Source organism: Cordyceps militaris (genome assembly GCF_000225605.1).
Source record: "Cordyceps militaris CM01 unplaced genomic scaffold CCM_S00001, whole genome shotgun sequence".
In the NCBI taxonomy this organism is placed as follows: Eukaryota; Fungi; Ascomycota; class Sordariomycetes; order Hypocreales; family Cordycipitaceae; genus Cordyceps; species Cordyceps militaris.
In genome coordinates, this window is record NW_006271969.1 from 819,911 (window position 1) to 846,554 (window position 26,644).

At 54.0% G+C, this 26,644-nt stretch overlaps 8 protein-coding genes across 8 annotated transcripts; 4 read left to right on the top strand and 4 right to left on the bottom strand.

Annotated features, from left to right (window-relative positions):
* Positions 1 to 246: 246 nt before the first annotated feature.
* Positions 247 to 6,724, bottom strand: CCM_00204 (ankyrin 2,3/unc44, putative; the record flags this gene model as incomplete). Its single annotated transcript, XM_006665364.1, has 4 exons — positions 247 to 3,386; positions 3,456 to 6,122; positions 6,185 to 6,484; positions 6,562 to 6,724. 4 exons carry the CDS (start codon positions 6,722 to 6,724, stop codon positions 247 to 249), a joined length of 6,270 nt encoding a protein of 2,089 aa, XP_006665427.1.
* Positions 6,725 to 7,626: 902 nt separating this feature from the next.
* Positions 7,627 to 8,476, top strand: CCM_00205 (uncharacterized protein; the record flags this gene model as incomplete). The annotated part of the gene is made up of 2 exons (XM_006665365.1): positions 7,627 to 7,945; positions 8,001 to 8,476. 2 exons carry the CDS (start codon positions 7,627 to 7,629, stop codon positions 8,474 to 8,476), a joined length of 795 nt encoding a protein of 264 aa, XP_006665428.1.
* A 410-nt stretch (positions 8,477 to 8,886) lies between these two features.
* CCM_00206 (Kinetochore subunit NKP2) lies at positions 8,887 to 9,562 on the bottom strand (the record flags this gene model as incomplete). Its single annotated transcript, XM_006665366.1, has 2 exons — positions 8,887 to 9,147; positions 9,248 to 9,562. 2 exons carry the CDS (start codon positions 9,560 to 9,562, stop codon positions 8,887 to 8,889), a joined length of 576 nt encoding a protein of 191 aa, XP_006665429.1.
* A 968-nt stretch (positions 9,563 to 10,530) lies between these two features.
* On the top strand, positions 10,531 to 11,697 carry CCM_00207 (histone acetylase complex subunit; the record flags this gene model as incomplete). Its single annotated transcript, XM_006665367.1, has 3 exons — positions 10,531 to 11,249; positions 11,329 to 11,444; positions 11,525 to 11,697. The coding sequence occupies 3 exons, from the start codon at positions 10,531 to 10,533 to the stop codon at positions 11,695 to 11,697; spliced, it is 1,008 nt and encodes a 335-aa protein (XP_006665430.1).
* A 402-nt stretch (positions 11,698 to 12,099) lies between these two features.
* On the bottom strand, positions 12,100 to 12,387 carry CCM_00208 (50S ribosomal protein L30, putative; the record flags this gene model as incomplete). Its single annotated transcript, XM_006665368.1, has 1 exon — positions 12,100 to 12,387. The coding sequence occupies one exon, from the start codon at positions 12,385 to 12,387 to the stop codon at positions 12,100 to 12,102; it is 288 nt and encodes a 95-aa protein (XP_006665431.1).
* Positions 12,388 to 13,211: 824 nt separating this feature from the next.
* Positions 13,212 to 15,249, bottom strand: CCM_00209 (ATP-citrate synthase subunit 1; the record flags this gene model as incomplete). Its single annotated transcript, XM_006665369.1, has 2 exons — positions 13,212 to 14,741; positions 14,803 to 15,249. 2 exons carry the CDS (start codon positions 15,247 to 15,249, stop codon positions 13,212 to 13,214), a joined length of 1,977 nt encoding a protein of 658 aa, XP_006665432.1.
* A 2,258-nt stretch (positions 15,250 to 17,507) lies between these two features.
* CCM_00210 (ATP citrate lyase, subunit 2) lies at positions 17,508 to 20,417 on the top strand (the record flags this gene model as incomplete). Its single annotated transcript, XM_006665370.1, has 5 exons — positions 17,508 to 17,522; positions 18,004 to 18,229; positions 18,295 to 18,956; positions 19,153 to 19,314; positions 19,392 to 20,417. The coding sequence occupies 5 exons, from the start codon at positions 17,508 to 17,510 to the stop codon at positions 20,415 to 20,417; spliced, it is 2,091 nt and encodes a 696-aa protein (XP_006665433.1).
* A 1,604-nt stretch (positions 20,418 to 22,021) lies between these two features.
* CCM_00211 (uncharacterized protein) lies at positions 22,022 to 23,313 on the top strand (the record flags this gene model as incomplete). Its single annotated transcript, XM_006665371.1, has 2 exons — positions 22,022 to 22,250; positions 22,325 to 23,313. 2 exons carry the CDS (start codon positions 22,022 to 22,024, stop codon positions 23,311 to 23,313), a joined length of 1,218 nt encoding a protein of 405 aa, XP_006665434.1.
* Positions 23,314 to 26,644: the final 3,331 nt, after the last annotated feature.

Genomic DNA, 26,644 nt, shown 5'->3' on the forward strand with positions numbered 1-26,644 from the left:
CGCGCCGGGTATACGTATGTCAATGCGAACAGAATCCGACCTGTTGGTTACTCGCGTGTTGTTCGCTGCAGACGGCCTTAGGGCTGATGTGAGACAAGGCTGCTTGCTATGTAGTCTGTCCGCAACGCCGCGGCACCTCGAACAGCTACGTCACCCCCCTAAGGCTGTGTGTATCATGACCAAGTGAATCACTTTGATGATTGGCTGTCCTTGTTGACAGGGGAGGCAAGGCAGCAAGTCTTATGCCTATCGAGTAGTCTGCGGGCCGTACACACTCTCATACAAATCTTCTTCCTCCCTCAACCGAGCCGCGTCCTGACCGTCACGCCCAAACAGCCCGAGAACGTCGTTGGCCTCGAGACTCGCCGCGACATCCAGCGCCGTCCTCAGGTCCTCGTCCTCCGCAGCCGGGTCCACGCCTTTGCCCAAAAGGTACCTGACCTTGACCGCCGCGCCCCCGCGATGCTGCACGCCCACGTGCATCAGCGTCTCGCCCCTGTTGTTGCGCGCCAGCCAGTCCACGCCGCGCGCCGCAAACATGTCAAGCAGCGCCGTGTCCATCTTGCCCAGCACCACCGCCTCCAACTTGTTGCTCTTGTCAATACCCAGGTGCTGCAGCGCCCGCATGAGCTGCTCCTCCATCAGGCCGTCTATGTTGTCGCCACCCATCATGACCTGGCCGCTCCGGAGGTACGCAAAGATGGGTGTCTCGCCGGCACGGTTGGCTGCGTTAATGTCCACGCCGGGGCATGCCAGGAGCCTGTCCACTACCTTGCGCTCTTCCGGCTCCACGACAAAGGTAGGCCATCCGACGACAAAGGGGTGCACGCCGAGTAGAATATGCAGCGCCGTGTTGCCTTTGTTGTCCGCCATGCTGGCATCTGCTCCAGCATCGACAAGCGCCGCAATGCCCTCATAGTCACAATCGTGGTCGTGACGCCCACCGCCCACCGCCAAGTGGAGTGGCGTAAGGCCATTCTTATCCCGCTCGTTGACGAGCTCCGGTGCCAAAGCTGCGACGCGGCGGAGCATCGCCAGCCGAGCATGCTCTCCCTTTGCGCCAGCAAGGTAGTGCAGCGTGTTCCACCCTTCTTCGCCCTTGGCGTATATGTCAGCGCCGCGAGAAAGGAGAATTTCTGCCAGTGTAGGCTGATTGTTTGTGTCCTTGTACTGGCACGCAAGATGGAAGAGCGTGGCACCTTTTGCATCCGCGCAGTTCGGGTCAAATCCAGGTATATCTTTCTCCAGGAGCCATGAAAAGGATTGACCAGCGCCTTCCGCAAGCAGCTGATGCAGCATTGTAGATGTGTCGTATTTTGCGAGAGGATCCGCTCCATACTTCAAGAGGAGCTCAATAATCTCGATCGACCCTTTGCGCTGATAGCCAGAGCCCGACATTGCACAGTGTAGGGGAAGCTTCTCGTCATCTTTCAAACCCAGCACAACGCATTTCCTCATATTGCTGTACATTGTCAACGAATCACCACCAGTCCCGGCCCCTAATGTCTTTCTTCCATTTGGGTCTGCCCCCGCCTTCAGAAGTCTCTCAACAACGTCGAGATTTCCTGTACGAATGGCGGAAATCAGATGTTCCGACGGCACATTCGAAAGGCGTCTCAGAAGTGATGCCAAGACCCCGCCGTCGAACATGGCACGCTCAATGCAAGACAATCCGCGCTCATCGACGGAGTTTAAGTCGGCACCGTGCTTGACAAGGACTTCCAGTGCTCTCCTGCTGACGCCCAACTTGAAGTCCCGAAAGTCCTTCAATATTGCATTGAGTGGTGTCAGGCCCCTTTCGTCGCGCTTATTAACATCCGCACCATGGGTTATCAGATACGGCATAGCCTCCGCAACTTGCCACCAGTGTCCACCTGATGCCGGTACATAGAGCGCCGAACCAGGTTTGTCCTGGTGGCTAGAAGATCTTTGACGCGCCTTGATCTCCGGTCCATTTACATCCACACCAAATCGCTCAACGAGGAGTTTTATGACTTCCATGTTGGGTACCACCCGTCGGCAGGCTGTAATGAGCAGCGATTCGACATTATCGGGGTTTATGTTGTGTGTTGTACCCATCCATGTACCATTATCATGCATAACGATGCATGCAGAGTTTGCAATTTTGCCAAGAATTTCGGAGTACCCTCCCTTGACGAGATATTCAAGTAGTGTTTCGTCTCGATAGTTGTTGCTTATGGTTTGAAGGGAGCTTTCTGGGGTCATCCCGTGGCAGACTACATCAAAGAATCGCGCCTTCATCGCAGACGTAAACTCTGCGGCAGTGAGCGACTTTCCATCCGAGGTCTTCTCAGTAAAAGGACGCTGGGCATTCTTTCTAGACTCAATCAAGGCAGAAACTGCCTCGGCGTCGCTGCATTCGTCACTCATGCTGAGTCGGTCCCTGATCTTCAGAAGACAAGACAGGGTGTAGGCATGATTCTTCTTTGTAGCTTCCTCCACTGCTTCTGAAACATGATCTCTATGTACCAGCTCATGGCTGACAAGCATTTCCAGAATCTCATCGATACGCTCAGACGGTTCGGTGTTGGGCTGCGTTGTTGTGCGAGGTTCATCGTGCAGAGTAACACTTTTGACGTCCCTTGGGCCATTCTTCTGGAGACCCAAAAAGCTTGGCGGCCAGTTCTCGTTGCCGTCTTGAAAGTTTGACCAGTTTTGGTTCTCGTCTTCGAAGCTAACCGCACCCTGTAATGCTGAGCCCTGGTAGTCGACAGATTGGGTTCCGAGGCCGGCATCCAGGAGAAGCTTCACACTTTCAAGGCGTCCAGAGGCACAGGCATAGAACATAGGTGATTGTGGGTGTCCAGTACAGATTCCAACTGTTGACTGCCAGTGACTAGTATCCCCTGCCCTATCAACGACGGTCTCGAGGATCATTCCCAGTATATTTACTTGCCGAGCCCGCGCAGCTAGATGCAGTCCATTTAGGCCTTCCTTTGTCGGCTTCAGCGGATCGGCTCCCCGCTCGAGCAATCGTTGTGCCATATACTCTGAGAGTGTTGACGCCAAATGGAATGCCGTGATTCCATCTCGATCCGCGGCATCAACATCATGCTGGATATTCAGGAGCCAGTCAAACACTGTCGTTGATCCAATGAGTGAGGTCCAGGGCCTATCTGCAATTGCACACAGTTTCATCGTGCTCGCTATGTGGAGTGGCGTTCTACCAGCAGCGTTGGCTTGCTGCGGATCGACGCCAAGGCTGACAAGTTTCTCGAGTTTGGCAAAATCGGGACTCTTATAACAGGTTCTTGGAGCGTGCTTCAGCAACTCGTGGAATAACGTGTTTCCATCGGCATCCGTAGCCCGAGGATCGATGCCGTGCTCCGCTAGCCACTGGATATCGTCTTCGTGACTTTCGTTGACTGCAACGTGAAACAACGTCCGGCCTAAACAGTCTCTGCTGTCGAGACGTGCTCCAATCCGCAACATGCCTTGAAAAAGCTCCACCATGCCTTGCCTGGAAAATCGTGCATCGGGGCCGAATTTGCAGAAAAGCGGCGTCTGTCCGAGGTGATCCTTGGCTTCAATGTCTGCACCATGATGTAGCAAGGTCTGAAATAGCTCGGCATTTTGATCCTCCTCACGAAAATTGAAATCCAGTAGGTGTAGAGCTGTTTGGCCCTTGGAATTGCGAGCATTAATGTCCAGGCCTGACTGTAACAGCCTTCTCAAGAGAGGCACTCGTGCATCTTCTGCTCCATTCCGCCTGGGCCGCTTCTCAACCGCAAGCAGGTGCACCGCCGTTTGACCGTCACTATCGACCACAGAAGGGTTGGCGCCATATTCAAAGAACATTTGTGCCTGCTCGATATAGCCGTCACGCAGGCGCCGGAGCATCATCGAGTCCAACAGGTTGCGCGACTTCGTAAACACACTTGTCTCGTCGAGAAGGTACTGCAGTATAGGCTGACTCTTAGTCAAATGGACTAGGGTCTCACCGCGGCGATTGGTCGCAGAAACATCGGCGCCCGCGTCAATGAGGAGTCTCGCTGCCAACACATCGCGTGCGTAGTGCAGCGGCGTGTTGTGGAGGTCATTCAACTGATTGATGTCAGCGCCAGCCTCAAGGAGTAAATTGAAAACCTCGATTGTGGCGTCGGAGTCGTATGCCTTCGGGTCAAGGTCGAAATAATCGTGATTCTCGATGCTGCTAATTTGCGATTGAGTCGCGGCCCAGCCGTGGAGGGCATTATATCCCAGGTTGGGATCACCACAGCTCTCCAGACTGTGCACCATTGTTGCGTCTGCTCCTGCCTGCAAAAGTAGTTTTACCATGGACGGATCTCGCTTCGCACTGGCAAGAAACAACGGTGGAGTATATTTCGTCTTCTTGTCGATCCTAGCGAGAGGGTGACCCAACACGGCAGCCATCATATCCGATCGCCTTGTGGGTGCTACCCAGAGGATGGCTCGACTTAGAAGCGCCTCTGAACTCAGATAAGGTAGAAAAGCCTTCAGTGCTGCGAGGTGACCTCCGGTACAGGCCATTGCAAATGCAGAACAAGAGTGAGGACGGCTGGGGGCCATCATCGGATCGGCACCGCTATCAAGCAGAATTTTGATGACTTCTGGATGATTGTGTCTCACTGCATAGTGCAGCGGCGCGAGTCTTGAGAAGTCCTTTGAGTGCTCGCAAGGATCTGCCCCAGCCTTGAGTAAAGCCTTGACGATGTCCGCGTATCCATTTCTTGAGGCATAGCAGAGAGGCGACTCCTCAGGGTTGGTGCCCTGGTTTACCTCTATACCAGGGCGTAATAGCAGGATCTTGACATAGTCGTGGAGACCGAGAACAGATGCCGCGTAGACTGGGGTAAATTGTGTTCCACTCGAGCCAGATCCTATCATCAGGTCCAGCATCTTCGGTGATCCGAAAATCTCGTCCAAGATAGGGTTCAAACAGGATTGGTCAGCACCAGCGAGTGCCGCCTTGCGAGCGTGGATATACCAGTTTTTAGCAGCGTATCTGGCAAAAGTATCCCGCTGCAACGCTTCACGAACAACCCGTTCCCGTCCATCAGACTTGCTTGCGAGGTCTGGGTTGTCGAGAATTTCTGACTGTAGGTACGCCAGGCAGACCAGTGATAGCCTTTGGTGGGTTCTCGCGGCTTCAAAGACCGGGTAGCCACCAGATGCTCCAGCTCTAGTGACGTCGGTTAGAAATTCTGTGAGACAGTGATGAATAACGGCCACAGTCTCGTCCGGAAGAATCTCCAACAGGGGCCCGCAGGCCACCCGCACAGTGCTCTTCATAGCTTCAAGGTCCCGGTTCGCTGGTAGACACTGAGTGACATTCATCATGCTTGCAAGCTCTCGTAGACGTAGTGGTCGAGTTGCGTGCGTGACAAATTGCATAATCAGAAGCTGTGTCTCCTCGGCCAAACCGCTTCGACGTGCATGATCCTGGAGCAAGCCATTATATATGACGTTGAGGTCCTGTGATAGAGTCTCAAGAGCCCTTTGTATATTCGCTCCTGGTCGCAGTAAAGTATTCATGGCCAATTTTGCGTAGAGAAACAAACCATTGGCATGACCCGGCACTGCAGTCTTGATGAGTTCTTGGTCGTCTGCCCTGACACTCGAGGATGCCAAACGATCGTTGACGTATGCTTCAATATCCAAATTGACGAGTTTCTCCTGGAGCCGAATGTCGATCGAATGTGCCCTCCGTAATGTCACTTCAAGGTACGCGACAGGATGAGAAGTCATGACGACTTTGGTTTGTGCCGGTCTACACCGGGCAAGTTCAGTCAGGTTTTCCAAGAAGGACAGCATCTCGTCTCCACGGTCCATCTCGTCGAGCGCGTCAACGACTAGGTATATCTTCTGAATGTGCCGCAAGGCCATCTGGAGGTCCCGCCAAAGATCGACAGCAGAGAGGCTTTCCAACATGCGATGGGCGGCCATGTATTGGCTCAGCCTAGCCTGCAGTGGCGGACTGTGTGGCAAGAGCTGAGCGAGCCAATCACGCACGGCCGCGATAGGCTGGTGATTCACGTCAATAATTTGCCTGAAGAAGAAGAACAGCACCGGGATGTCTTCTTCGCGAAGGTGACGGGTCAGCATCGCTGCGTAAACCGACTTGCCGGATCCCGGAATGCCTAGGCGATTGTGGTCAGCCCAATTCTGAGAAGAAGAGCAATTTCCAAAGATAGCTACTTACCTCTGATCCAAAGCAAGCCATTTTCTTGGCTTTTGTGCCAGTCCTTGTATTCTTGAGACTCCAAAAGCCATTTGCCGGTGCCATGAAGGTGGGCTGCGAGGTGCTTGTAGAACTCGCTATCATCGTCTTCGTAGGCAGTTGGCTGCAGCCATGCTTGAACGTTTGCAATCTCCTCTACTGGAAGAGGTAGAATGTTGTCAGGATTGAAGTCGCTCATATTGTCACGTCCCAGGAGTATGTCGTCGTCGTCCCACGCAGTATCCGTCTTTCCGTGCTGCGCCATCGTACGAATCTGCGACACTGTAGGTTTAATGCTAAAGAATCATAGAAATTCCAACATGTGCGGATTCTGTGCGATGACAAGCCACAAAACATACAAGAGGGGCAAACTCCAATATTGTGGCCGGCCAGGCTGCAGCCAGCCAGGTGGTCGTGACAAGGCTGGGCGTGGTTCGCAACGCTCCATGATGAGGGTAGTGGCAGCTTTGGCAAAACAATGGCTCCTAGAGACGTCGATGATATCGTGATTGTGGCGGCCATGTTCATCTTAGAGCTACAAAGTGTTGAGCGTTGAGTTTGTGCCGGTGAAAGGAGCTTGTTTGTGATGCCAGCAGCTCTGCCTCTTGCAAACAGGAGGTTGACGAAACAAAACACCAGTCAGCAATATACTACTATCCCCCTCGTTCTTATGAATTACATATTCATCATCATCGCCTTCTTTATCTTTATAATTCTGTTTATCCTTTTTATTCTTCTCGTGCAATGTTTTTACCCTCTCTCCTTTTTATTATTTGGAACACAGTGCCTGGCTGTATTGTGTGGCGACCTAGATTTTGTCACCCGCATGCCATGTATAGAAAAGATAGCCAAAATACATGATACTACGAGGAGAATACGCAAATATTTATCCTGGTATTTTCCGGCATGTCCCTCTCCTTCGTCTGCTGCAAATACCAAACACGGCTTTGCTCTCTCCGGAGCTTCCCTTCCCCGCAGGCCGGCCAACCCAAAGTGGCCAAGCAAATTAAACACACGGGGTTCATTCCCTCACAGGTACCTATTCTCTCACACAAGTCACACGCATCTTCAAGTACCTCTTGGGAAACGCGCCCCAACGCCACGGTGCCACGGCCTCGACGTCCACCTCAATTGGCCACCTTGCCTACCTAGTTAGCCTCATCCTGTCTTTTCCCTAGTTACCCTTTCCAATCTTCCATCTTTCACCACCCCAGCGTGTCGCCGCACTCCTACTTTTCGCTCTTCTTCGAAGCCTCATATCCCTCCTTTGGACTGATTCCGTCCGACCAGGCTCTCCTATTTAGCTTTTACCTTGTACCATCTTCCGTTCTCTCGCGGCTTTCTTCCTCAAGCAGCTTTTTGCCTCGAGAAACACCTCCCCCCCTTATCCCTCCCTCGAACAAAATAACCCACACACAAGCACAATGCGCTTCTCTTTGGCTACCGCCGCCCTCGTCGCGGCCGTTCCCGCCCTTGCTGCCGACGCTGCTGCCGATGGTCCTCTTGGCCAGTACAAGGCCCAGTTTCAAAACTTCCTCGGCAAGTTCACTGGCTCCGTCGCCGACTCGGCCGTTGTTCAAGACGGCCCCGTCGCTGCCGCCGAGGCCAAGGTTGGCGAGATTACGACGTCCCATTTGACCCTCGAGAACTGGAAGGAGACCCTTTACGCCCCCGTTAAGGCGGGCTCTGAGATCCCCGAGGAGTGGTGGGTGCTCATCACTGGTCGCAACAAGACCTGCTTTGGTATGGACCCTTTTAATTGCTACATCTCAATCGCACGTACTAACATGTTTAATAGGCCAATGTGAAAAGATCGAGAAGGCTTTCAACGAGTCCGCCGGCCGATTCGCCGTCACCCCCAAGGCTCCTCACATGGCTATCCTCAACTGCGAAGACGAGCGTGTCCTGTGCAACTCGTGGTCCGCTGGTGTCGGCGCCATCTGGGCCTTTGATATGCTCCCCGAACCTGCTCCCATTGACATTTACAAGAGACGCCTCAACATGACCACCACCACCGCCGACGACCTCGTCACTCTCCACGCCGACGGCAGGAAGTCTTTTGAGCTTCTCGACTCGTGGTTCCACCCCTTCAACGGCAAGATTGCTGAGCTTGGCCTGTCTCTGCCAGTTGGTTACGCCTTTTGGGCTTTCAGCCTCGTTCCCAACTGGGCTTTCATGCTCATTGTCTCCATGCTTAGCCGCACCATGATGGGTAACCGCATGCAGCCTCAGCAGCGCCGTGCTGAGGCCGCTCCCGCTGCTGGTGCGCAATGATCGGACACGCATCTTTTTTGTCCTTTTTTTTTACTTCGCAATATCCTATAATACAGCTTTGATCGATTTTAGTAAGGAGCTCAAGCGTGGCTCCTTGGTTTCTTCCGGTATATCTTTTTTTTCTCCTGGGACAATAAAAATTCGGGGCCGACAATGACGACGACTGATGTTTTCCTTTTCGAATGGAGTCGCTGTTTGGGTCGGAGGGCCAGCCAGTGTCTGGAGGTTTTTCATGGGATGTTTCTGGTCTATTGTTGGATTATGAGGCCAGCCCTGTCTGTTTCTTCGTATTGGGTATGTGGCCATGTCTAGTAGAGAAGAAACGACCATTACTACATGTCATCTTGGTTAATATTTGCGACTCGCGTGATGTATTACGTTGTGTATGATTTGTTGTCGCGCATGAAGTGTCATGTCTTGCGATTGCAAATTTCTTGTAAATTTTCTAAGCCGTCCAGCACTTCGTTCGGCAGTTGCTCGTTTGCGAGGGTGCCGGTGCGCAAGTCGCCCAGGTCAGTGATTGTCCTAGCAATGGCCTCTTTCAGCTCCGCCTCCTGCTGCCGCAGTTTGGCAATCTCGGTCTCGACCGCGCCGGCAGCACCGTCAAGCTCCGGCAGGATACTGCTGAGCGTGTGCTTGGATTTCTTGGCCGCCGAGTCGCTTCCAAAGAGCTGTCCACACCTCATCGTTAGCACAAAAAAACCTCTTCCATCTCAGCACGGTCAGCTCTCCCAATTAAGCAGGGCGAGCGAAGCGAGGACCCAGACTTACGGCGCGGTCCATTTCCACCTCGCCGTCCACCTCCCAGTTAACCTCTTCGCGGCGCTGGCGCGCGACGGCGCGGCGGATGGCCGGCCCGCCGCGTTGCGCCTCGAGCTCGATGGCGGCGGCGACGGTGTCGATGGCCTGCCCGCGCTGGGCAGCCAGGTCGAGGAAGAGACTGCGGACGGGCGGCGCGGCGCGCACCTCGCGCGGGAAGAGCGCGCGGAATTGCTCGAGCGTCATGATGTTGGGCAGTCGCGCGGGGTCGAGGAGGAAGCTGGTGAGGAGCTCGGCCTCGGTCGGGGATGACGAGGAGGATGCCATTGGTGACGCGCGCGTATGTGTGTCGGGAGGGGAGAAGCGGGAGGAGCGGGAGGAGTTGGTGTGTGCTTTTTTCCCCTCGTTTCGGAGTTATTATTGGGTTTGGTCGGACTGCGTTGGTATCATGCAAAAGAGCTATTATTTTGGTGGTTATGCAGGGTCCAGCCTTGCACGCGCTGTAGCTTGGAGACGCGTTGCTTGGGTGGTGAACGGTGACGTTTGTACCCCCACCAACCGCGGACGCATCGTCATAGGCATACGCTCCAAGCTCAACCAATTGAGGATTCATTACGCCGAGACTGAATAGTTTGTTATATCAGGGCTTGACTGAAGTTCAATAATCAGAAATTAATCCATAGAAATATGTCCCCGGGCGCTTGTTACAAGCCTCAACTATTACGGCGTCCCTATTCGTTTGCAGGTACCATACCTAGGCTATCATCATTGTCTTAATTCTTATTAATTCATATACGCGCCATGCCTGTGTAGGTAGATACTAAATTAATATATAAATTAGGAGTAGACTTCAGAGTTGGTGGGCTTGAAAGTCTTTGCGGTCAAATCGTGTGTGTGCAGGAGCCTCAGGCCAATCACGGCCCGCCATTGCGCCCGGGCGGGAGTGCTCAAAATTCGCGTCGCGTGCGTACAAGGCCAAAAAAGGAACAAAGAACGCTGGGCAATTAACGCGAGCTGGTCAAGTCTGGTCCGCCTCAATCGATCCCGAGCTCACTCACATCCATGCAGCAACCATCGCAAACGGGCCTCCATTCTCCATCACCACAACCACCACCAACGAAGCGACACCTGGGTCATTCGCGTCTGTACGACAATTTTGCTTTTTAATCTTCCAATATTTCAATAGTCTCCTCACAATAGCGTCACAAGAACCAGAAACAAGCAAACAAATACCGCTTTACGCAGGGCTACCTGCAGCTTTCTCGCCTGGCACAAAACATACAACACACACAGCCATGGCGCCCGCACGCAACCCGCCCTCGCAGTTCTCCAAGGACGAAAAGGTGCTCTGTTTCCACATGGATATGCTCTACGAGGCCAAGGTAACCGACGTGCAGCCAGCGGAGAAGCCGGGCGACGGGTGGCGATACAAGGTGCATTATAAGGGCTGGAAGAGTACCTGGGACGACTGGGTGCTCGCTGATCGCATCCGCCCATTCGACGACGAACACCGCGAGCTCGCGGCCCAGCTGCACGCCCAGCTGCGACAGAGCATGGCCAAGAATAACAAGCAAGGACCTGCCGGCGCTGGTGCTGCCGGTGGCGGGAGACGGGGCGGCCTGCGTCCAGACGCCTCGAACCGGGGCAGCGAGGAGAGGGGGGGGAGTGCAGCGGCGGTGACGGGCTTGGGTGGCCGCGCCGGCGCCGGCGGTCGCCGCGGCAAGGACTGGGAGCTCGAGACCGAGGATGCCTTCCACGCCAAACCCATGATTCACATTCCAGTGCCGGACCACATCCAGGCTATGCTGGTGGACGACTGGGAAAACATTACCAAGAACAACCAGCTCGTGCCGCTGCCGCACCCCACGCCGGTGACCAAGTTGTTTGCGGATTACCTCGTGTTTGAGCGGCCGCACCGCGAGGCGGGCTCGGCCAGCATGGACATTCTCGACGAGGTCATTGCCGGCTTCCGCGAGTACTTTGAAAAGTCGCTGAGCCGGATCCTGCTGTACCGGTACGTTGCGAAGCTCTGCCACTTGACAGGACGCTACGTGGCAACATGTTCTTCTTTTGCTAAACAACCCCTCCCCCAGTTTCGAACGTCATCAATACATGGATATCCGCAAGTTGTGGGACAATCCCGGCGAAAACGCAAAGTACAAAAACGTCTGCGACGTCTACGGCGCCGAGCACCTCGCCCGTCTCATCGGTAGGTTCCCCTAACCACACCCTAACCATTCTTGCCCCCCCCCATTTCCTGTTTTCGAGGCTAACAACCAGCACTTGCAGTCTCTCTCCCCGAACTCTTGGCGCAGACCAACATGGACCAGCAGTCCGTGTCCCGCTTGCGCGAGGAGATTGGCAAGTTTACTGTGTGGCTCGGTCGCAACTGCGAGCACTATTTCGTCAACGAGTACGAGTCGCCCTCGCAAGAGTACATTGACAAGGCGCGCAGCTTCTAAAGGAACCGACAAGTAGCTTGGGGGGGGGGGGCATCTTCTTTGGAAAGAAAAGGGGCGCGTTTTCGTGTCTTGCATTCTATCGCGGCTGGAAAGGAGTTTTTGTCTTGGTAATAACGGTGTTGAACAGTTCTATCCTTGTTTTTATTCAGGGAGCACGGGGGAACTCTCTCTTTATACTCAGTGTACAACAGTATGGTCACCGTGGCATTTTAACACATTGCTGAATTATCAAATACATGCGACTGAAGAATGCTGTGATATGTGAAAAAATCCATGCTACAAGGTCGCCCCCTCTGCAATATGCCAGTAATACTCGTACATGGTCGTCAAAAAGCAACAAAATAGTATATGGTTACAGTTCCCTCTTGCTCCTTTCATCCATCTCCGCGCCTCCTCCTCCCCTTATTGCTTCTGCTGCAGTCGCAGCCGGTCCGTCACCCTGCTCTCCACATAGAAGCCGGCATCCGGCGTGCGCTCCGCCGACACCTCGCGCTTCGTCAGCGCCCGGTCGACCTCGGCCACGCGCACCAGCTCCTTGACCTTGAAGATCATACCCGCAAACTGCGGCTCCGCCGGGTGGAAGACGGTCTGCGCGCGCCGCCTCAGGCCCAGCGCCGCGAGCACGCCCCGCGTGCGCTCCGGTAACCCAATGGCGCTCCGGTGGAGCGTGACGCGAAAGTACGACGACATTTTCTTGATGTGTGTGTCTGTGTGTGTTTTTTCGTCTGGTCGGATTTCGTGAGTTGGTATGACGGTCGTCGACCAAGGATAGATGGTAACTTTTTGGGGGGGGGGTTTCCCCTGCGGGAGATGAGTTGGCGTCGGTTGAACGTTCGTGAGAGGGGTAAAATGTCGAGGCAAGGGGTTCAGAATTCGCTCGATATGTCAGTGCGTCTTTTTTTATTGGTGATGTTTGGCTTCGCAGGCGCAATTGCTGCTCTGAAAGTTCTGGCTTGAGATTGTCTCGAGACTTGGACATTGGGTTGTCGATAAAATTTAAGTCACGTGCGCTCCCACCAACAGCCTAATACCCGGCAAGGGAACATATGTTTCACAGATAGCCATTGCCTGTCACATTCCAGGAAATCTGGCCCGAGATTTCATCTGGATCGATTCAATGGTATTTCCTTTGCTTCGAGGCTGCGATTCTTGCTCTAGACCTTGAGTGTTGCTGTGGCGCGTACCATCTGTTTCACTGGGCTTATTAAGTAACTAATACATCTAGAAGTGTATTACCGCAGACTGCGTGTTGGAGAGACTCCTTGACACCTAGCCTAACATTTATTGCAACAAAAACACCCAAAGAGCGGCAGAGTAGATTGACAAAGATTGAATTAATTACATGTCTATTTCGATTCAACAGCGAACCATAGCGGCCACATGGTAGCGTGCCGCCATGAGCCGTTCTCCTGTACAGTAGTCTACCGTTTCCCTCCTTTATTTCATCACCTTCAATCATCAATGGTAACTGGAAACAAAAAGCAATGTGACGCTCGTGAAATTTCATCATTTCCCTACATCTGTACCTCGACTCTGCCCTCAGCGCCAGGCCGGCCTTCGCGGAGGTTGGGGAGGAGGTAAGTAATATCATCCCAGGGGTGACGGTACAGACCAGTGCGCAGTCTCTTCTGGTCGAGGTAATGGGCAATAAGACCAATGGAGCGACCAAGGACAAAGAGACCGTTAAGTACACCCATGCCGAGATAGTCCTCAGCCTCCTCCGGAGAAAAGGCACCGCAGTTGCGCAGCAGGTCAACGAAGCAGACGGCAATACAGCCGTCGACATTGAGAATCAGGTTGTCTTTCTTGGAGGTGGTAACGGTCTCCACAGCCAGGGCGTAATCGAGAAGCTTGTGGCTGGGGAACTTGGCGATGACATACTCCTTTACAAGCTCAACACGCAGATCAGGGTTGTTGCGGGACTTGACACGGTGACCAATACCGGGGATGAGCTTGTTGGCCTTGCGCATGCTGTCAACAAACTCACGGGGGCTCAGGTTCTTGTCAAAGGCTTTGGTGAACTCCTCGGCGGCACCGTCGAGGGCACCACCGAAGCGGGAGCCAATGGTCAGGAGACCAGAGACGAGAGCACTGATCAGGTCCTTGCCGGCACGGGTGGTAATAATGGTGTTCATGGCACCAGAGACGGCAGGACCGTGATCGGCCGTAAGCATGAGAACCATCTCGAGGAACTTGGAGGCGTACTCAGGGAGTCTGCGACGGAACCACAGCAGCGACATGACACCACCGATACCAATGTCCTCCCTGAAGACGTCGGAAATGGGCATACCGGCGTAGAGAAGCTCCTGACCACGGTCATCGGAAATGGTAGAGATGAAGGCTGCGGGTTTACGGATGAGGCCGAGCTCCTGGGCCCACGAGTAGTCAATGGGGATCTTGGGAACGACAGGCTCGGGCTGGGGCTGAATGGTGCCTTGCTTGACGAGCTTTTGGTAGAGTTCACCGAGAAGGGCAGGCATGTCCTCAAATGTGTTGGGGACGTGGAAGCCAGCTTCCTTCATGGACTGGTTCTTGGTGGCGGCAGTCTCGAGCAGAGAGTTGGCGAGGGCACCAGCGTGACCGAACTGGACTTCGGTTTTGAACATGCTGGCGCAGGTACCAATGGCCCAGGCGACGATTGGCTTAGTGATGATGCCCTTCTTAACGGCATCAATGACCTTGTACTCCTCGACACCACCGACCTCACCAAGAAGAACGAGGATCTTGCAGGCGGGATCGGCCTGGTAGCGGAGCAGGTGGTCGATGAAGGTGGTACCGGGGTAACGGTCACCACCGATGGCAATACCCTCGTATACGCCATCTGTGTTTTGGGCAATAATGTTGTTGAGCTCGTTGGACATACCGCCTGACTTGGAGACGTAGCCGACGGAACCCTTGCGGTAGAGCTTGGAGGCGACAATGTTGTCCATCATACCACCAGTGTTGCCAATCTTGAAGCTACCAGGCTTGATTCCACCGACAGTGGCGGGGCCGATGATGGTGACGCCCTTCTTCTTGGCAGCGTGGGCAATCTCACGCGCGCGCTGGAAGAAGCTGGTTGTTAGCTGAATACCCGAGTCGAGACACCATTGGGGTGCAACTTACGCGCTCGGGGACACCCTCGGCAATGATGGCAATGGTCTTGATCTGAGGGTACTGCATCAGCTCCATGGTGGAGCTGTAGACGGAGCGAGAAGAGGCAAAGTTGACAACGACATCGACGTCGGGGTGCTTCTCCATGGCCTTCTCAGTCTGCTGGTAAACGGGCAGGAGAGTCTCGGAGGTGCCCCAGTACATCTTGCTGACGAACTGGCCACCAAACGTGTAGATGATGCCGGCGACGGAGGGGGTCTTGCGCTTGCAAATGAAGTCAAAGTCAAGCATGCCCTGGACGGCTCGGGGCTGAAGGCCGTAGACGAAGCATCGGGTCTTGTCGTGGAAGAGGGCGTGCTCGGGGAGAGGGCTGAGAGGCCGGCTGGGAGCAGCGAAGCGCTGGATATTGTCGTTGGCAGAGAGGTTGGCGCCGCTGGCCGTGGTGTTGCCCTGAGCCATTGTGAAGGATGTCGTGTCTGTGTTGTATGTAGAAGCTGGGCAGAGAGCCGTTCAAGGCTGCAGGTGGATGAATTGAAGCTGTTGAGGAAGGTGACTCGAGTGGTGAGCAAACGGAGGAGAGGCGGGTTCCGACCAGGAAACTTTTTTTGCCGGTATTGGCAGCGGAGGGAGAAGCTGTTACTAGCTGAGCTTGGAAGACACGAGAGGGTGAATGACAAGATGAAGCTTGCCAATGAGGACGATGGGGGAGGGCAGGGAATGGAGGAAGAAAAAAGAGGTGTGAGAAAGATCAGGAGGTGAAGGGAAGCTGGCGGAGGATAACGAGGAGGAGCTTCTGGGTGATTCAACAGGACGGACCAGGCCTTTGGTGGGAGTGTTTGCCGCACCAAGTCGCCCGCCAATGCTGTGGACAGCCCACCTTCCTTGGGGAGCAGCAGCCTGCAGCGACAGCGACAGCGACAGCGACAGCCCACCAAGCAGAGGGTCACCAAAAACAGGGAGTGGAGCCGGGACCTTGTAGCGGATCCCTGCCGAGTGGTGCTGGGTTGACGAGGGAGCGAAAAAGAGTGAGGAGGACTTGGAGTACGGAGTATCTGAGAGGACAAGTAGAGGTACATGCACAGTACCAGTACGACGATGCAGAAGTATGGTGCTGTGCTGCGGCGGGCGGTGATGGGGCAGGTTTGCCTTGGGGTTGGGTGGGGCTCGACGGAAACAGCGCTGTTAGTCCACTGTAAGTTGGGAGCTGTATCTGGGAGACTGTGTGCTTGCCATGAGGGTAGAGCCTCAGCAACAAGAAGAAGGAATGAATTAATCAACCAGAATCCGTACTGAGTTGACTGTGCTCGCAATCGGATAGATATCCATTAATTCCACGATGCTGGCTCATTCGGTAGGTAGGTACCTACGTCTCTGGCATCTAGACGCAGCGAGGTGGATGAGCGGTGTCGCTGTCTGGCGGCTGTGTATGCCATACCAGTTGGGGCGATTTGCTTTTCCTCTCTCCTCGTCTCGCGGTAACTAACTAGTTGAGGCTAATAAAAGCCTGTTGGATCTGTTGAATTGCTGCCACGCGGTGTGAGCAACTAGCATAGCAGGCTGTCACAGAGTCCAGCCAGACCCTTGTCCCGCCGCACTAAAACCGAGACGGGTTTAGTGGGGGATCAAGTGCAACAGCGCCGCTGCGCTTGGTGGTGGTCACTGCCAGTCCCTTTGCTTTGCCAGCTGCCAAAGGCCGCCGCTGTCGGGCTCTAGAGTCAGGTAAATAGCTCTTTTGCCCATAATAATATCTGCAACGCGAACAAGAAGAACTTGTCGCACCCGGTTTTCAACTCCAGACCGGCATTTAGAACCCCCGCTCACCATGGAGAAGCCTGCTCCCATCTCGTCCGGCTCCCCTCCCGATGCACGCGAATGCCATTCCTGTGTAAGCAACGGCGTGCTTCAGTCGCAGCGCCACGCAGCGCCTGTGCTGGGCGGCGGCACTAGCGCGTAAGCCTCATCACCAGAAGCTGCCCAAAGAGGCATTCTTTTGCCGTATGAAGAGTGTAGGTGCTGATGTCTGTAAGAGCTACCTTGGGCGGTTCTTGTCTCTCTCTCAATAAAAAAACCCGTGCAACGCTCGTGATGGCATCTTGGCTTACACGCCATCTGGGTGCATATGCACACCAGCCCGCACAAAGCCTGCAGCACGCATCCACTGTCGGCAATGAAGTTTAAGCTCAGCTCGGCCGGCGATAAGCCAATGATAAGAGACGTCGCAACGTCAGAAACGGCCGACAATCATCCCGACTAGCCATAAGAATTTCCAACATCATTCGTCATCAATCTCGTAACGACAGACTGGTGCATAATAATAAAGCGCCCAAGACGATGGAGCTGACATGGGTTGGGCTGTAGCTGCCGTCCAAGGACGTCTTGCTGAAGACTTCAGAGACGAGTAGTCTGGGGTATTCTCAGCCTGGTCATACATGCCAGCATGAGTAGTTAGAACCGGATAGAAGGTCTGATTGTTGAAGGTGTAATCTTGTCCGGGCCATCACTGCGTCAGCCGTGTCGCATCCGTATCCACCCCTAATTCGTTTTCGCTTTGTGGCATTCGATCTGGTTTGCCGCGCCAGTACTCGTACCGGGAGAGCGAAATCGGGAAATTGAGATTTTTCTGTCAATTTGTTGGTGGAACCCGGTTTGGTCCTCGGCGGCCTCGGAGGATCGTGCTGCTGGTGTGATGGATACAGCATTGTGTCTTGTTCCATGCAATGCCCTCCCTCCAAGCAAGTCTTTGAGTAATCTCATCCGTGGCGTACATAATCCCCCGTGGCTGCTCTGAATCGCCGACGGCGTAATTGGTCAGACAAAGACGGAGTCGGAGCCTGATGAGTGCTGCCATCCAGATAGCTGAGAAACAGCCCAGGAGGTACTGCTGTTTGACCCTGCCTCTCTAGGTCGGAAAAGTTGCCGGCCACGGCCACTGCGGAGCCCGCCAGACCAGGCACCACCAGACTTCTAGCGCTGATCCACTTGGCTTCTCAACCGCTGGGGGGATGCAGCCTCCATGTACCGGTACATGCCCCAAAGCTTTTTTTGAGTGCAGATACAGCTAGAGCCTGGAACTGTCGTCACTGTTGCCCACCACAGCCAAGCAACTGCCCCCTCCCCTGTGCTGACCGCCCGTTGCCCACCAAAAAAAGAAGGACCCAGAGGGGTTGTCGCGCTGCTCGCCGAGTCCCAGGAAGCTCCCCAAAAATCCGACAGACGGCACTGATCGCCCCTCTTGGACAGCTGCACGCTGCACTCTGCTCACTGCGCCAGAGCTTGGTCCCCCAAATTTTTTTGTCGCTGTCACCCACCCGTCTCGACTCGGTGCTTGCTTTTCTGCCACCATCCTGCATCTCATCAGTCTTCCCTCCCACTTCTTCGCCCATTGACTCTGTTTTCGAGCTTCACAATCCTCTCCATCTTTCCGCCGACCTCGCTCTGTGCAATTCCACACGACCTCTTCCATTTTTTATCTCTTCAACTTCCCGTTGCAGCTCCCTGCCACAGCTGCTGGTACGTTTGTCCATCCCACTGCACCTGCGAGCTTCCGCGTTGGGTCGTCCTCGGTGGCTTTGTCGTTGACTTCCGTGTCCATTGGCTCCGCTGCACATGCGCTCATCTTTGGCGACCTTTTTCTGACTCGTCCCAGATTTCGTTTGATCCTGTCGAATCCAGACCTCTTCTCCGCCAATTCTCATATCCCACTTCACCGCACACATCTCCAAACCATGTCCGCCAAGTCGATCTTCGAGGCCGACGGCAAGGCCATCCTCAACTACCACCTCACTCGCGCTCCCGCCATCAAGCCTAGCCCTCTGGCTCAGCCTACCAAGCACAACGCCCCGGCCAGACTTGCTTCTCTGCACTTCGCTGAGGACGCCAACGTCCAAGACGTTCTCAACCAGGCTGAGGTCACCTACCCTTGGCTCCTCCAGAACGGCGCCAAGTTCGTCGCAAAGCCCGATCAGCTCATCAAGCGTCGTGGCAAGAGCGGTCTTCTCGCCCTAAACAAGACTTGGCCCGAGGCCAAGGCATGGGTTGCCGAGCGCGCTGGCACGGAGCAAAAGGTTGAGCATACCAGCGGTGTCCTCAGACAATTCCTTGTTGAGCCTTTCGTCCCCCACCCCCAAGATACCGAGTACTACATCAACATCAACTCTGTCCGCGATGTAAGTTTTGTCGTCTTTTTTGCTTTTCTTGTGCCGTTGGCAGCTTCTGTGGCTTATTCAGCCATTGTCGTTTGCGTGACACATCGTTGCAGTGCATGGGGTGCCCTACATGTTCAGAAAGGAACACTGGTGAAAGTAATTTGGGAATGTCTCTTACTGCCCCTCTGCAGCAGACTCCTACTTTTATAGACCACAGCTGTCGGCTGCTGAGATTTTATGTGGGCTCCCTTTTTGGTGTGGTGCCCTCGTAACGTTCATCCGCCACGGGCGAACGGATGTCACGATCAAGAGGGTCCCGGCTCTGCACCACCACCCCTGTCTCGATGAGCAACGGCGCGACCCGAAGCCCGCAAACGGCGTACCTGCATTTGCCTCTGAATTCAATTCTATTTAAAGAAGGATAGATCGTGCTAACTGCTTTTGTTTTCCCCATAGGGTGACTGGATTCTCTTCACCCACGAGGGTGGTGTCGATGTTGGTGATGTCGACGAGAAGGCCGAGAAGATTCTCATCCCCGTTGATCTTGCTGAGTTCCCTTCACACCAGGAGCTCGCCGCCACCCTTCTCAAGAAGGTGCCCCAGGGTGTTCACAATGTCCTCGTCGATTTCATCATGCGCCTCTACGCCGTCTACGTCGACTGCCAGTTCACATATCTCGAGATCAACCCCCTCGTTGTCATCCCCAACGCCGAAAAGACCTCTGCTGAAGTCCACTTCCTGGATCTCGCTGCTAAGATCGACCAAACGGCCGACTTTGAGTGTGGTTCCAAGTGGGCCATTGCCCGCTCTCCCGCTGCTCTCGGCCTGACCAACATTGCAGCTGGTGCCGACAAGATCAGCGTGGATGCTGGCCCCCCGATGGAGTTCCCTGCTCCTTTCGGCCGTGAGCTCACCAAGGAGGAGGCGTACATCGCCGACCTCGATGCCAAGACTGGTGCTTCCCTCAAGCTCACCGTCCTCAACCCTGCCGGCCGCATCTGGACTCTGGTTGCCGGTGGCGGTGCCTCCGTCGTCTATGCCGACGCAATTGCCTCGTCTGGGTTTGCCGACGAGCTTGCCAACTATGGCGAATACTCTGGTGCCCCCACCGAGTCTCAGACCTACCACTACGCCCGTACCGTCCTCGACCTGATGCTCCGCGCCCCCCTCTCCGACAAGGGCAAGGTTCTCTTCATCGGTGGTGGTATTGCCAACTTCACCAATGTCGCAAGCACTTTCAAAGGTGTCATTCGCGCTCTCCGCGACTTTGCCCCTCGCCTCATCGAGCACAAGGTCAAGATCTGGGTCCGCCGTGCCGGTCCCAACTACCAGGAGGGTCTCAAGAACATGAAGGCTGCCACCCAGGAGCTTGGCCTCGACGCCAAGATCTTTGGCCCCGAGATGCACGTCTCCGGTATCGTCCCTCTGGCTCTTGTCCCCGGAAAGTGGGAGAGCGGCAACGTTGAGGAGTTCAAGGCTTGAACGTCTACTGATAATGAAAAAAAAAGTAAGACGATGAAGCCCGGGCTGTGCCTGTGGCTTTGCCAAATGTTGTATTTTGCAAGCTAGACTGCTATGAAGGCTGGGAGTTTTGACCTTGACATATGGATGATACAAGCTCGAGAAGACTTATGTAAATGATTCTGCATTGCAGAATATGATTATAACCGTAATAGACATTGCATGACGATTCAAATTGACGTTCATTTTTGAGTGATGTGACTTTGCACGACATGAGAATATTACATCGAAACTACTACTAGAGATTGAATGGTCGCTGGCAAGAGTTGCCGCACATTGTGATGTATGGTGGAGTTGTCCTCTGCGAGATACACGCTTCGGTAGTCCAGACTTGTCAATCACTGCGGCTCCTGCCGGTCAATGCAGTGCTTGCGTTATCCTTGCAGTATTTCTTGTCTGGTGTACCTTGCTATTACATACAAATTACCAGTCTTGGCATCCTCAATCGCATGACAAAAGGTACTTACCTTTTAACTGCAATCGTAGAGTATCACCGCAAAAGCTTAGGATATAAGCCGTCAAGCGAACTAGATATCGGTGTATCTGACGCCGAGATATCAGCTGACACGGGACGTTTGCTTGTGTACAAGCGTGTACTCGTTGACACGTCTCGGAGGATGTGTGGAGGGCAAGTGGCAAGAATTGCGAGATCAGTCCACCAAAAGCTTTTCAACTAGATGACTCATTAGGAACGATGCATTTGCCTGCCTGAGAAGCTTGTTAGGCAGCCGGCGCGTAGGGGTGGTCAAGTTGGCATCAGGTTACAATGCTGCCTGTACAACTCCACAACAGAGTACGCTCGGTATCCCGGTCGGGCCACCATGAAACAAAGCGGGTGGCCTGGCTGATTTTACCGGCGATGCTAAAGACCATGGGTTATGGACTAGGCAGAGAGGTTCGGGTTGGCAAAAGGGCGAGGGGGTCATGATACGGGTGACGATATTGGTGGGGAGTCCGAGGAGACCGAGGCGAATGGTGGGACAAGATACGTGCTGAGGTACATAAAGCAGTTACTTGAGTAGGATAGTACTCAAGGCAGCAGGGTGAATTCGTGTAGGTCAGTGGAGTGGAAGACGGTGGACGAGGCATGCTGCTGAGGGAAGGCAACACTCCCGACACATCACCTGGAGCTTGGACACTAGTAATATTGCCTAAAGCTTGAGAGACTGAATGGAAAGACCGTCATTGGTCAAAAATAGACTACTCCCATAACTACTGTGTAACGGTCATCAGCTGCTCGACTGGCTGCCTTGAGCAGAGTGCCACAGCGCTCTGCGGAGATGGAAGAAATCTAGCTTAGCAACACCAAAACCCCTACTATAGCTATTCATTTCCTTCATAAAGAGTGCCGAGAAAACCCCCCTGAAACATCTTGGGCTGTGGGCGTTGCTGTGCGAGCTGCCCACCGCCCGTCACCGACAGGTGTGATGATAGAGCACATATATGCGTGTGTAACTTGCTTGCTAGATGCCTAAGCTCCTGTCACGGGGAGAAGATTCTCATGTACTTATAGTAGCTGTCTTTCTATTCCTAAATCTATTCCTACAGTCTTTGTCCTAAACTCGATGCCGGACTCGATGACGCCAGCTCAGGACCACAACCACACTGCTGGTGTGCAAAGGTGCCGCGAAGAAGAAGACGACGATACTCCGAACGGTCGGGTCCTTAAATGGCGGAAAAGGTGCCGCGAAGAAGAAGACGACAATACTCCGAACAGACGGGTCCTTAAATGGCTGGAATCTGCACCCTTTGATCCGGAGAATACACAGAGCTATTCTACCGATGATGCTGAGGGTAAGTACTTGTGAGAACCAGTACAAATCAGATAAACTAGTGAGAAAAAGAGCAACACTCACATGAAATTACAGAATCTTCGGAGTTGCCGGATGAGTCTCGAAGCTGCTCCTCATATCAGTCTTTGAGCTCTCTCGGAGGCCGCCCGGTTGACTCCGATGGCGACTATCGAGACGATAACCTCTGGTATAACGGCATCGAGTTCCACCCGGAGAAGGACTTGCCGGCGGATATCCAGGGCCTGGCCGAAAAAATGATGACGGAAAGTGAACCGCCCGACAGCTTGGATACCGAACGCGCGCTTTACGAAAAAGTATTGCAGCTAAACACTGCTGGCAACATACGGGACAAGAAGAAAGTCTTCGAGGCTCTGGACGGGCTTGCGTTTGAGCACCCGGGCGAGTTGGACAAGATGGAACGCTCCCACAGCGAGCGCATGAGTAGGTTCGTCGTTGGGCGCAGATGGAAGACTCAACAGCTCGGCTACATGACCTACGCGGACAGAAAGCAACGCCAAATCAACACACCCGCTCCGGATATTTTGTACGGCTATATGCCGCTGCTCTTCTCCTCGAAACACAGAGGTCAGATGATTACCACGCTGGATGATATGGACAATGCGAATGAGACGACCCCTCTCACACTCCCGTTCCTGGTGGTTGACATCGCGCTCGACGGAGACAACCTGTTGACGGCTCACAACCAGTGCGCGACCGGCATGGCGTCGTGCGTCAAAATGGGCGAGCGGCTGGTGTCCGCGCTGCCGTCGCGCGACCCGGCGCCGTTTTGCAGCGCCGTGTTTGGCATCGTGACCGACGGCAAGACGGCCGAACTGTCGGTGTGCTGGCGACACGCGCCGCCCGGAGGCGCGGAGCGGCTGTCTCGCGCCGTCTTTAACATTCGGCCAGTGCGCTCCTTTTCACTTAATGAGGAGGCGCAATGCCGGGATTTTATGCGCTCTGTTCACAAAATCATCAAATGGGGAAAAGTTGACCGTCTTGGACAGATTGAGAAGGTATTCGATGAGCTTGCTCGCGAGGACGAACAAGGACGAGACGAATAGAGACGGATGCCCAGCCCCTGTCAGGTGGCGTTGGAGAGCAAAGAGATCCAGAGAGAAAAAAACGCATCTAAAGCAAATAAAACAGAAGTTTATAGCGGAGGCATGAAATAGAAACAAAAATAAACAAACATAAAGGCATCATCAACATGAAACCATAATAGTCATCATAGCAGCAATTGCTTCTTGTCCATGGTCTGTAATTGACGCCATGGATGCTGTGCCAAAGGATGGACCATGGTCGTCTCTCTCACACCCACATCACGGCCCTCACTTTGCTCGTTCGGGTTTCTCATTCGCTTGCCAGGAGTTCTTCTTCGCTTGCACAGAAGTTTCTTCTGGGATTCCTTCCTCGCCTCTTTCCTTCCTCTTCTTACTTGCACACAAGGTGATTGCCGTAATGGCCGCGTCCCGCCTCTTTCCCATCCCCCATTCCAGAATCCTTCGTATACAGCGTTGGTAGATCAAATATTGATCCGTCTGTTGGAAGGCAAAGTGGAACAGTCTCTGCGTGTAGTACTCCGCCCCCGGGCTGACATCGAGGTCCACGTCAGGGTCTGGCCTCCACGTCACAAAGAGGGTGGCGTGCTCGCCGTTCATGGCAAGGCTAAAGATGGCACTGTTGAACAAGTCGTGCTGTCTGGCTCGCAGCTGAGCGTTCAGGTACCGGACAATGTTAACGCATGCAACGGAGCCGCCTATGCACTGGTTCGCGCAAGCCCACAGGCCGCCGCCCTCTCCTTTGAGCTCGACGAGCAGGAACGGCATTACCATGAGGGCCGTGTTGGCCTCTGCCAAGTTGCCGAGCGCCGATCTGAGCAGATATCGGACGTCTGGTCTAAAGGCCTCGTAGCGGTAGCCGTATATGATGTCAGGTTTCGGTTTGCTGAGCTTTTGGCGCGGTATCTCTAGCTCGTCAAGCTTTCGCGGTTGCTCTGACGGAAAGTTTGTTGACAATAATGCGGGCGTCAGCTCGATATCGTCACTCCGAAGCAATAACGAGGCTGTGTTGTCTAGATCCTTGAGGGGAAAGAGACATTCATCGAATGTCCGGCATATGATTTTCTCAATTGGCTTGCAAAGCCCATCGTTGTGTGCTCGGATACTCCGAACATCCTTCAAGTCGCTGGTTGTGGGCTCAGGTGGGGGTTCTTGTAATCCGAGGGATTCAACAACAGCTTGAACCGCCGCAGGAAGAGGGCTATCCATGACACGCACCTGGATGCCATTGCTGTCCAAGTTGTTTAACCGATAATCTTTATTCTCAACCAATTTGGCACTCGTTCGCGTCGTGGAAGACTCGGCAGAATCAGCGCCGGGTGAACTACTGCGAGGTCGAGAAGCACTGCTGCTGCGCGGGCTTTGCGGAGAAGAAGCCGTTGTCGGTGGTTTCGCTAGCGACATGCCGCCGGTAGGGTCACGGGGAGCTATCGGTTCAGAACTGGCTCTAGCTCTTTGGGCACCGTATTGGTTATACTGGCCCTCCTGGTTGTCCTGCCTGTCTTGCCTGTCTTGTCTGGATTTCTCGCTTCCAAAGACCAAGCCAGTTGAAGTGGCAGAGAATCGCCGTCGACGTTTGGCGGGATACACGTCGTCAAGCCAGCTAGAAACCAAGAGATCTGGAGGAAGGGGGTCTTTTGCGTCGTTTGTTGGGTGGTTATCAGCCGCCGCAGGGGCAGGACAAGGACGCTTGGAGGAGGAAAGAGGCCCGCGTTGAGGTTTCTCAGGATCTTGCTCATGATTCTGGGCACCATCCTTTTTTATAATCGATGCAAGACCCTGGGATGCCTCCTTCGAAGCCTCACGACTGGCCGGCTCGTCCATGACGAGGGGGGGCGCATGCAGGGACAGCGAGCAACGAAACGCGGCAGGGGAGGGCAGGGTCGCGCTCAAACGGCCGCCAGAGCGCGCGACCGAGTACTGGCAGCTCAAGAGGCCAAAACACAGGCTTTTTGGATGGACAATGACCCATCAGCCCGATTTGGTTTGGAAAGCTGTGCAGAAGGAAGTGTGGGCAGCTGGGCTGTGTCGGGCGCGTACTGGTGATGATGATGGTGCTAGGTTGGGGCTGTCGCTCAAGTAATAAGGGCAGCAAACGGGCAGCATCTAAGCTTAGCAATCAAAAATGAGCCTTGCTCCTGCGTCTTGAGCAACTGTCCATTTTTCGGTTGAGAACTAAAACAAGACTACTACTTTTCTACCCTTAGCTATTAACACGGCATTCTCATTTCTCCTCGTTCAATCAGCGCTTCGACCCATACAGTAGATGAGACCAGTCGCGACGCCCTGCAACAGGCGGGGTACTTTGCGCCATCAGCGGTCGCCAGGAGAATGAACAAATAGCCAGGAGAAAAGCCTTGATTGGATTTTCTAGACAAATACATTGGGGTCGCACGCTGCAGTCGGTGAATGCAAGGATGGTTTTCCATGGGTAGCCTCGGCGCGTAATCAATGGCGTTGATTGAAGCATCCTCTTGGTATTAGTTAGCCGCTGTGGCGCACCATGGAGACCACACGCACGCCCTGGCATCGCTCTCCATTTTTGCAGAACGAAGACAAACTACATAGTTCTCTTGTCCGTTTCTATTCGAGAGCTCAATCTTGCGTAGCGCTTCCCGGATTGTCTTTAGCCTCTCCCTGTTGCCCCATCCGAGCTCGCCTCTGAAATGGCATAGATAGCCGAGTCGGGTTATGTCGCAGCAAAGCAAAAGTAGAGGCGCCAAGGACATTACGACATTGTCGCAGCTTGAGTACGCGCCGGCCGAGGCCGACGACCAGCTCCCCACACTCACAACTGTGTGGTGCATTGGTTGGTGAGACTCTACTACAGAGCCTCTAAAGTAGCCGACGGCCACTAGGCTGGGGCTGTATTTGTACAGTACACAATATACAAGAATTATGTACAAGGATTACATCTTCTCTCATGGTAGCTAATGGCTTATAAGCTTGTCGAGAGAAAACTCTTCTAGCCAGAAGCCAGCCGATGCGACTGGTAGGAAGGTAGTCGCACTCATCCGCAACAGGGTCGCGGGGGGTTATGCTACTCAGCGCCTTCACATGTTGTTGAACAGTACTTAAGGTCTAGTTTCAGGCCAGCAGGTGTGAATCCCGCTTTTGCTACGCGACACAAATTCCCAGTACTCTGGGTTGTCTGGATATCACCCGAACACTTGTTAACTAGTTGATCAGACCCGTTACCTTAATCGTTGCTTCCTCTCAAGCCACCATGATATTGCGGGGATGAAGATCACTATGGGCCGATACGATTCTTTGGTCGGCGCGTATGGAATGTAGCACCAGCCCGCCTTTGTGTGCATCCTGGGACGCGCGGCCC